At 46.1% G+C, this 9,806-nt stretch overlaps 2 protein-coding genes across 5 annotated transcripts in view; one reads left to right on the plus strand and one right to left on the minus strand.

Annotated features, from left to right (window-relative positions):
* CNKSR2 (connector enhancer of kinase suppressor of Ras 2) overlaps positions 1-4,021 on the plus strand; it is a 288,141-nt gene extending 284,120 nt beyond the window's left edge. For 2 of the 4 annotated variants that reach the window (XM_028522244.2, XM_028522247.2), the window contains one exon: positions 1,609-3,812. In XM_028522244.2, the coding sequence (XP_028378045.1) occupies positions 1,609-1,824 (216 nt within the window). In that variant the 3' untranslated portion in view covers positions 1,825-3,812. Of the gene's footprint in view, positions 1-1,608 lie in introns of all 4 variants that reach the window. The other 2 variants (XM_028522246.2, XM_028522245.2) reach the window with 2 other exon arrangements.
* An 8-nt stretch (positions 4,022-4,029) lies between these two features.
* On the minus strand, positions 4,030-9,435 carry KLHL34 (kelch like family member 34). The gene is made up of 2 exons (XM_028522259.2): positions 5,122-9,435; positions 4,030-5,091 (listed from the first exon to the last, which is right to left on the minus strand). Exon 1 carries the CDS (start codon positions 7,077-7,079, stop codon positions 5,130-5,132), a length of 1,950 nt encoding a protein of 649 aa, XP_028378060.1. The 5' UTR covers positions 7,080-9,435; the 3' UTR covers positions 4,030-5,091; positions 5,122-5,129.
* Positions 9,436-9,806: the final 371 nt, after the last annotated feature.

Here is a 9,806-nt window from a genome sequence, read left to right on the forward strand (position 1 = left end):
TGGCTGGCAGGGAGAGGGCCTGCCACAAAAACTCTCCTGCAAGCAGGCCTCACACCCTTGAAAATCAAAAACAGAAAAAAGAACTATCCTACTGAGCAAAAGGGCAAAGGACTCCTTAGGGAAGTATTTCACATTCATAGTATGGTACAGAGGTTTTGTGATTTTGAAACATAGATGAGTACCAAAAAGATAAAATAGAAAATGAATTATTTGAAAAACATTTCCCTTGGCAAGTGGTCAAGTTTTCAGTCAAAAAGCTTTCAGTTGGTATTCATGCAAATACTATTGCAAATCCATGGGACAACCTAATGGCTTTTTGGTAACTAAGAGCAGAATTTTAAAAAGAGCTATAATATTCCTAAGAATAATTCTGGTGACCAAACTTACTCCAAAGATATCCTTACCCTCATACCTAACAGGCCCCCACCCTGCACCCCCCCCCCATTCAGGTCCAAACAGCTTGGTTGACCAGCTGGCAGGCATTTTGAAGCAGGTCATACTCACATATTTTAAAGACCTGCCCCTTTCCCTCTGTCTTTCAGCCCCTTGCCCCTATCTTTTATGCTCTGTGGCTTCCAAAAAAAAGTTTCCTTCCAGTAGCAAAGAGTATGTTCCATTCAATGAGTAGTGATGAGTCACCAGGCATGTGATGCTCTACTCTGTGAGGCAAAGAAGGACAAAAAATCACTGTAAAGAAATGTGCCTTAGAAGATGATTTGACTTTGGGTGGTGAGTACACAATGCAACATACAAATCATGTGTCATAGAATTGTACGTTGGAAACCTATATGATCTTACTAACAAATGCCACCCCGGTAAATTTAATTTTAAAAAAAGAAACACAAAAGAAATGCCCCTCATTGGTTAAAAAAAAAACTATAGAGCCCTATACTTTTTAGTATGGGAAATTAATAGGAAATGGAAATATCCCATTAGGGAAGGACAACTGCCCAAGCAACCTTGGGTGTGTGTCATTCCTGGAATTGTAGTAGGCCCTTCAACAAGCACAGGGTGACTCAAAACGTCCTTTGTTCCAACCCTGCTAACTCTGTCTGGTCCCAGGGACAAGAACAAATGCTTCAGCACATGACTGTCTTTACCTTTCAAGTCTGGCTAGCCCAGAAGTGTGCCTCCCCACTTCCTGCAGAACATTCCCTAGATTTCCCTGTCCCTTCCTTGGATCCATAAAAGACAGGTACTGACCACCTATCAGGAGAGAAAGGACAGTGCAAATGTAACTCAAGGCAGAATATGGTAAGTCCACTCAATGGCAGTGATCAAGTGTTATGAAGGAGAGAATTTCTTTTCCCAACCGATGAAGGAAGGCTTCAATAAATGAGAGGCATTTGAACTGGATCTTAAAGAATGAGGAAGGTTTCCATAGGTCGAGATAGTAAATGATAAAAAAAAAAAAGTACAGAGTGGGAAATACAAAGCAAACCTTGGGGGTAGAAAAACGTATACTAGGATTTGAATCTAAATGGCTGAGTTTGGATACGCCAGAGCCATGGCTGATAGGCTTCTCAATTTTTTGCCTATTAACTTTTTATTTTAAATTTAAACAATAGCTTGCCCACATCTCAACCATTGCATCCTTTTGCTTTTCAGGCCAGAGAAGGGGAAGTAGCCATTATCGACAAAGTCCTAGACAATCCAGACTTGACATCTAAAGAATTCCAACAATGGAAGCAGATGTACCTTGATCTTTTCTTGGATATCTGTCAAACCACCACCTCAAATGACCCATTAAGTATTTCTTCTGAAGTAGATGTAATCACTTCCTCTCTAACACACACCCATTCATACATTGAAACGCACGTGTAAGTGTATTCTGCCCTCAGGCCATCTGGTATCTTCTGGTACTTTGAACAAGTATATAAGGTAGTTTTTATATCAATGTGTGGGACACTTGATAAGCTATACTTCAGTGTTACCAAACTATATGAAACAAACCATATATGGTCATAATACTATTGTCTTTAATGAGCATTTGTATATTTTATATGCAATTAATGCTCAGTTTATGTTTACCATGTGCAAAATCAACTGTCTTCAATGACTTAAAATTAACTTTTGCAGACTATTCTGAAGACAACTGGTCTTCAAGTAGAAAAAACAAAATGGCAGTTTTCTACCAACGGTCATCTTTTCTCCCTTTAAGTTAATTTTATATAAACAAGACTTCAAAAGTAAATCACATTTTTTCAGGTGCAGACATCCTTGTGGGTGGGAAAGAATTTAAACCTTTTTTATATTTATTAAAATGTTCTAAGAATTTTCTTAAACATTGCACAAAGTTTAATGCTGTAGTTTTATTTTTGTGAAATGTAGATGCGCCTACAAGAGTTAAGCAAAATAGAAGAGCATCAACATAAGAGAAGTCAGGTATTTAATATTCGTCTTAATAGTCTATTAACTTGTGAAAGCTGGTTAATGGGAATACTATTCCAAATCTATGAGGACACTTAATGGTGTATCAGGGCAAAGCTTTGTAAGATGTTTTTGTAACTAAGACCAAAATTGAAGATAGAGCTGCTTTATTTTCTTGGTTTAAATCTTCCTTTATTTTTGTAGTGATGATATGCTGATTGTGTACAGAGGAATTTGAGAGTGGATTTTTTAAAACACACGTAACTCACCCAGAAAGGCAGCTAACAGAATATATATATATATATATATATATATATATATATATATATATATATATATAGTTCAGCCCAAACTCATGTTTTTAAACTCCAACTCTTAAAAAAACTACAAGGTATAAACTGGAATGAATCAACTTTCTAATTAGTTTCCAATTTTCCTGCTGGTCCATTAATTAAACTCATGTAATTATACTTCAGGCAGGGAAATAAAATATGTTTAGTTATAGGTTGATGTGCATTATAATATAGAAAACAATGTTGAAACATAAAGTTATACCTCTCTCCTGAGGAGCAAGAGGATGATGGTCATTCATAGATCTTTTACATTGATTTGTATGAGAGAAACCATTTATAGAGGTTTTTCCTGACTTTATGAATTGTTCTATAGAGGGATGAAGTCTATGGAAAAGTCCTCTTCATATACTTCCACTTATAAGCATCTCGTTTTTGAAAGTGATCACAGCATGATAATGACTGTGCTGCTTTTTAGTGTCTGGCTGCGTAATGTACAAGTCACAATTTGCTGTTTTTTTTTTAGGAGGAGGAAGGGACCCTCCTTTACTATTCTATATCCTAAACTCTACTTCTAATCAGCTTTATACTGTTGCCTGTACAGCTCAGTGAATGTACTTTCATCTCTAAAAGTTCAGACACATACCAGTGAACATTTTTGCTGTTGAGGAGAAAGTAAGAACTCCACAGCGGGGATCTTTTTCTTTGCTTTTGAAACCACCATTGAATCACTATCGTTTTGCAGACTTTGCACAACTGTACAGGAAAGTGGCCTTTCTACAGCACATTTTCAGTAATCCTATATTTACTCAAAATGGATGAGAAACACGTATTAATGTTTGTATGGAATTTTGGGTCCAGTGTAATATTTTTATCATTTAAAAAAACTATTTGTAAAAACATTTATTTACTGCATGAATATTGATGCACATTAAATTTGTGGGATTTTGTATATGTAAAAAAACAAACAAAAAATCCTCTTGTCCTAAAATGAAGTGTGCTTGTTAAAGGTATTTAGACTTGTTGATGTTTACTAGACCAAATGTGTACATTCATTTAAAAATATCTGTATCTGATGGATGTGTCATGGATACAGTGGCCAGGTTGTGCCCTGTAAACAGCAAGCAGTTGATGGGAAGACTAGCTGTGTTGCTACTAAGCAGCTTTTCCTTTTGTAAAGTCTGCTCTGTTGTTTTAAATGGTAAAAATTAAACTGAATTTTAAAAGACTTGTGGCTAGCCTAGCATGAAAGAGACCTTTTAACACTATATATCTGTACATTTTATTGCATTAGTTTCAAATCTAGGAGGGGCAGCACTGTAAACTGAAGTCAAATAAATTCAGCTCTTAATGAATCCTTATAAAGCACCTACTTTATTCATGCAGAGTCCTGACCACATGTTTTTGTGATGCAATCACACAGCCACCATCCTTCCTTACAGGTTCTAACTGCGCTACTCCATTGCTGGTACAACCCAGAAGAAGCCCCTGTTCAGGATACAAGCATCTTCTCTGAGTCCCTGTAAAATCAAGCTGGCTTTCCATTTCCCTGATGCGAACTTGAACATTTCACCTACTCCTCTTTCCTTTCTCTGTGACTCTTTGGGGAAATTGGAGAAGGGAGGAGCCACCAAAAATAGGTTCGTGATTTTTTTTAATGTAACCTACAGCATGTCTGCAGAATGAATATTCAATGAGGATAAAAGAAATAGGATTTTGATTTTGTTAGATATTCCACTTAACCAACAAGACTGATTATTATGGCTAAGGTTGCTGAAATATAACTTAAAAGCAGTGTGCTGCCTAAAGTCAGGAAAAATGCAGACAAGGGGTAAGTAAGGATGAGAGACAGAAAAACTTAGCCTAGGTTATTTTTATTAAAAAATTAAAGGTGCTTTCTTAGAGATCTTTTCCCTTTTCATGCTCCAAATTCAGATTAAACCAGAACAGAACCACAGTTCTGGACCATAAAATCATACTTCTCCTTGCAATGATTTCATGCTATTTAACCAAGACACTTTCCCTTCACTATTTATTCAGATAATGCTGTCTTCTAGGACTATTTATTACAGCCTTTATAGCTAATAATTTTCTGGGTCTTATATATAACTTCTTATGGTACATTTTTTGGCTGTTTGTTCGGCACAAATGTAATCACTATTTAGCAGGTAGGGAAATACTTTAACAATATGAAGGAAAATAAGGTCATATTTTATTTTTGGAAGTCCATCTCTAGCCCAGCAATGAGAATTTCTACAAATCCCCAGCTCACTGAAGCTGATTCATGTATCCTTCTATTTGACCCCTGCTGTCTTCCCTTCTCAGCTTAAAGGGAAATGTGCCTGTTGGACCAAACGCATACTGCCTCCTCAACCTTCAGAAGCCACTCAGTTCCCAGTCTCGTTCTTAGGAAAAGCCCACAGTTGCTCCGCTCAGCACGATTTTCTCCTCCCTTGACCTGAGACTGCCCTAACCCATTAAGCCCAACACTAAATCTGGAGTCTCTCTGCTCTCTCCCTCCCTCTCCTCGTCCCCACCCTCAGCCAGCTGCAGCACTGCGCACTGCAGGCCACTCCAGGCCCAGGGCAGCGCGCAGCCGATGTCCTCCCAGCGGTCCAGGTCGAGGTCATAGCCTACCACGTTTCGGGTAGGCACCTGGCGCGAGTCCCGCCACTTGACGCCCCCCAGCAGCAGCGCTGTCTCCTCCACAACTGCCAGCCCATAGCAGAAGCGGTCGTAGGGCAGCGGCCGCAGCCGAGTCCATTGGTCGGTACCGGGGTCGTAGCGTTCAATCTCAGAGAAGGGCTCGTAGCGTCCCAGAAAGGCAAACACCGCACCCCGAAGTGCAGCCATGTGGTGCCCAAAGCGGGCCGTGCCCATAGGCGCTCTCTTGCTCCAGGCCGGGTCCCCGGGGCCCAGGGAGTACAACTCCTTGAGGCTGCTCGCGCCGCCCTCGCCTCTCCCTGACTTGCCCCCAGAGATGTACACGATACCGCGGTCCCCGACAGCCCCTGCGTGACCGTGCAGGGCCCGCGGCAGCGCCCCAGCCGCAGTCCAGCGGTCCCTGCGCAAATCGTACATCTCCACCGAGGCCAGAGCCTCGCCGCCTGCGCCCACGCCCCCGACGGCCAGCAGCCCTTCCCCCACGGCGCCACACCAGAAGTGGGCCCGCGCTTCCCGCATAGCGGGCACTGTCGTCCAAGCGTGGAAGCGCGGGTCGTAACGGTGTACTTGGCCCGTGACTGCCCGCGGGCTGTCGGCCTGGGGAGCGGAGGTATCACCCGAAGGGCTCTCCCCGCCCAGGACGAACAGGAAGTTGCCCGCCACGCACACACTGTGCCCCACTAGTGGTTCGGGGAGCCGCGTGAGGCTTCGCCAGCGGTGATTGTACACGTCGAAAGCCACCACGTCCTGGGTGAGCTCCCACTCCACGTCCTCTTCCTCTTCCTCCTGCAACTGCTCCTCTTCCTCCTCCTCTGGCACCAGAACGGCGCCCCTGCCCCTGGCTGCCCCTTGGGGGGCTGCAACCTCTTCTGTCACCGCCTCCCGGGCCCTGCATCCCCCGACCAATAAGATGCGGGTTTGCGGGCTCCGGACGCTGGTCTGCTCGCCCTGCAGTAGCGGCTGGCGGGAGGGCGCCGTGTGGTAGTTGAGGGCCTGGATGATGAGGCCTTTGACACGGGCAGGCAGCGCGAGGCCGGAGCCCGAGTACACACGCCGCAGCACGTCGGCAGGCACCAGGCCGAAGCGGACACGCTCCAGCAGCGCGGTGCAGTGGGCCAGTCGTTCGGCCTTGGGTTCCTGTCGCAGCCAGGCCAGCGCCAGGCCCAGCAGCTGGGCCTCTGGCACCCGTGCCACGTCGGGAGCACCCAGCACGGCCCTCAGTGACGCAGGGTTAAGCTCCAACAGTCCCACGGGGTCCGCACCCCGAGCCAAGAGCTCGGGCAAGTGACGCACGATATAGCGCTCAGCTGCGTCCAGCGTATGCGCCAGACCGAAACGCGTCGCCACATTGGCGGCGAAGCAACAGTTCTCCGGGGCCAGCAAGCGCTGCAAGTAGCGGCCGCACAACCCCAGGGCCTCGGTGACCTGCAGGTAGCTGGCGGCCTCCAGCGTATCTTCGACGGTGTCCACAGACAGCGGCAACCAGGCGGTGTAGATAAAGTCCAGCACACGCTGCAGGCCAGCCGCCGATGGTACGTGCAGGTGGATTACCCGTGCCCGGGATTCCTGGGTGTGGCTTTTGAACAGGGCCCTGAAATAGTCGCTGGAACACGCGAGGAGAGACCTGTGCGCCGGGAACTCCGTGCCCTCGGCCTCCAAAGTGACGTCGCACAGAAAGCCCTCGGCGCGTAGGGCCTGGTAGCCGGTGAGCAGCGCGCTGCCATGAGCTTTGCAGTAAGACAGGAAGTAACTCATGATGTCCAGGGCGGGAAGCGGCCGGGTGGGGGGTGGGGCCAGCCAGGCGCCTCCGGAGGCATCTTCAGGCAGTATGCACGAGACTCAGGGGCCCTAGCAGAGTCCCATTTTGTTTTTCCTGCTCAGCTTAAACGGGAGGGGTCCTTCATCCAAGTTCACAGGTCCGAATATCCCTCTCACAGCCAATTCGTTTGGGGAACGGATTCCAGAAGCCCTTGGTAGTGGAGGGCACGGTGTTTGGAGTCTTCCGCGGGGGTGCAAGGTTTGGTTTCTGCGGCTGCGGAGGTTGCCAGCACGTTGCCCAAAGCACCCTCCCCGGCCCAGTTTGGGGAGCGCACACCTGTGCGCCAGGGGCCGCAGAGGCCTCGCACCATCACCTGGAAGGGCCAACTTGCTTGTACACCGACTCCCGGGGGTGCTGGATCTCCGACGGCCGAGATGCGCAGATGTGGCCTGCCTCGGGGCGTCCCGGGAGTATGAAGCGAGGGCTCTGACCTCTGGTGTGTGGTCAAGGATGACGGGTTCTGCGGGCATCCGCGGGGACCTGGGACTACTGGCTACGGGGCTGGTAGTAGTGAGCTTATTCTGCGCCGAGGATCAAATCAAAGCCTTGGGGATTAGGGCGGGACGGGGGGGTGCGGATCTACGCGGCGGGTCGCAGGCGTGATTGGGTGCTGAACATAACAAGCCGGTAGCTCACAGTGACAAGAATAGCGCGCGGCCTCGGCCTCCCCTGCGCGCCCCGCCCCTCAACCCGGCCGCTAGCCCCCAGCTGAGGGCTGGGACACAGGAGGAAAGTGGCCGGGCCTGGAACCTGACTCTGTTGACCCGGAGAGACGCTGATCACCAGGAGGTCCTGGGACCCGGCTGAGGTTTAGGGAGAGGCACTCAAGTCTCCCGGGACCCTGTGTCTAATAGTGCCTGGCGAGGGGCGTCCAGCTGAGCTAGAGGAGTGTGGACCACCCAGTATTCCAGGAAAGAAGCCTCCGGCGCCCAACTTTCTGTTTTAAGGAGGCCCTAATTAATCCAGCGGGAGCGGAGATTAAACGGCGATTTTGCTCGCTGACACCCAAGAGGCTGCTATGTGCAGAGGATCCACTGGCGGGAACCGTGCCTAGGCGAATCCGGGCTTCCAGCCAGCCGCGTTAGGTAAACGCACCCCTCACCTGGACTCACCTTGAGAAATGCTGACTTACTGTAGGCCTTTCCCCTTTGTCTTGGATTCTGCATTTGGGAATTTGCCCCCATTTCTGTTCCCCAGCTCCATCTGAGTTCTCCCTTCCTGTTCTTGGACCCAAACCAGCCCATCCCTTGGCAGAGTGTACAAGGAAATTCTAGGTGACAAGTTTTCTGCCTTTGATTAACCACTTGCTTTAAGAAAATAATTTGTTCCAGTTTATCTTCCTGATTTTCCAGGTTCTGATCTAATGACTTAGCCTGCTACACCTCCAATGCCATAATGAGATAATGGGCAGTAAGGTTGCAAAGCTCTGTACAGGCTGGAAATTTGTAGGGCCCCTCCTCATAAATATATTTTTATAAGATGCACCCAGCAAAGAAACGATGACTAAAACCACCCCAATCTTGAGACATTACAAAAACATTTCTCCATCTCCTTCATTCTGCTCTTAAATAACTAAATGATCATGATAACTTCTCTTGCCAACTTGGAGGCTACTCTGTGTTTTGCTTTCATTTAGAATTAATTTTTCTATTTTGTCATGCAAGCCCTCTGGCAGTCTGTTTTAAGTGAACCTTTTGAGGGTGTCCCAAATAACTTGCATTTCTAACAGTTGGGGTTATAGTTCATAGAAAAAAAAAAAGCCCAAGGAAGGATAAAATTCTATCATTTCTGCCTGAGATGCCATCAGTACTTACAAGGTCTCCAATTAGAGGTAATTCTGGAAGTGCATAAAAATATTAGTAAAATGATTTTGCCTTCTTGTCAAAGATGAAACTACTTTATGACAAATTAGCCAAATTATAACATGTAGGCAGGGGCTCAGGTTAAGGGCTTGCTTTAAACTCCAGAGGCTAAATATACTCCAATCTGAATTCCTAATGTTAGAGCTACAGATGGGTTCATGGTTGATTTTTCCTTTTTAAGTACTAACATTCTTAGTTCAAAAATAAAATACCAGTCTGGTTCGCTGTGCATAGATATATATGGTGAAATTAAATGGCCTTTACTCAACCCAATAGAATTTTGCTATAAGGGATATTTGAGATCATTTAGCTAAATCCTCTCCCTCTACTCTGCTATTTCTTGTTTTTCTTTTAAAACAAATGTGGCAAATGAGCCTGAGAGAGAATACAGTTTGGGTGACTTGAATATTGAGTTACAGAGTCTGGACTGGTATCCAGGGCCTCCCCTCACCCCACTACATTATGTGATTTCATGTATGATAAAAATAAAATAGTACGACACAATTTACTAAAACCAAATTTCAAAGTGATAAAGTTTAAATACAGCTATTTATTTATTTTTATTTTTTTATTTTTAGAGAGAGGGGAAGGGAGGGAGAAAGAGAAGGAGAGAAACATCCATGTGTGGTTGCCTCTCACATGGCCCCCTTTGGGGACCTGGCCCGCAACCCAGGCATGTGCCCTGACTGGGAACAAAACCAGTGACCCTTTGGTTCACAGCCAGTGCTCAATCTACTGAGCTACATCAGCCAGGTAAATACAGCTATTTAATCAGCATATTTTTAACTGAAAAATTAAATC

This window comes from Phyllostomus discolor, chromosome X (assembly GCF_004126475.2).
Source record: "Phyllostomus discolor isolate MPI-MPIP mPhyDis1 chromosome X, mPhyDis1.pri.v3, whole genome shotgun sequence".
Taxonomy (NCBI): domain Eukaryota; kingdom Metazoa; phylum Chordata; class Mammalia; order Chiroptera; family Phyllostomidae; genus Phyllostomus; species Phyllostomus discolor.

Excerpts from the sequence above, each read along its gene's own strand:
- KLHL34 (XM_028522259.2), bottom strand. The coding sequence starts at position 7,079 with ATGAGTTACTTCCTGTCTTACTGCAAAGCTCATGGCAGCGCGCTGCTC.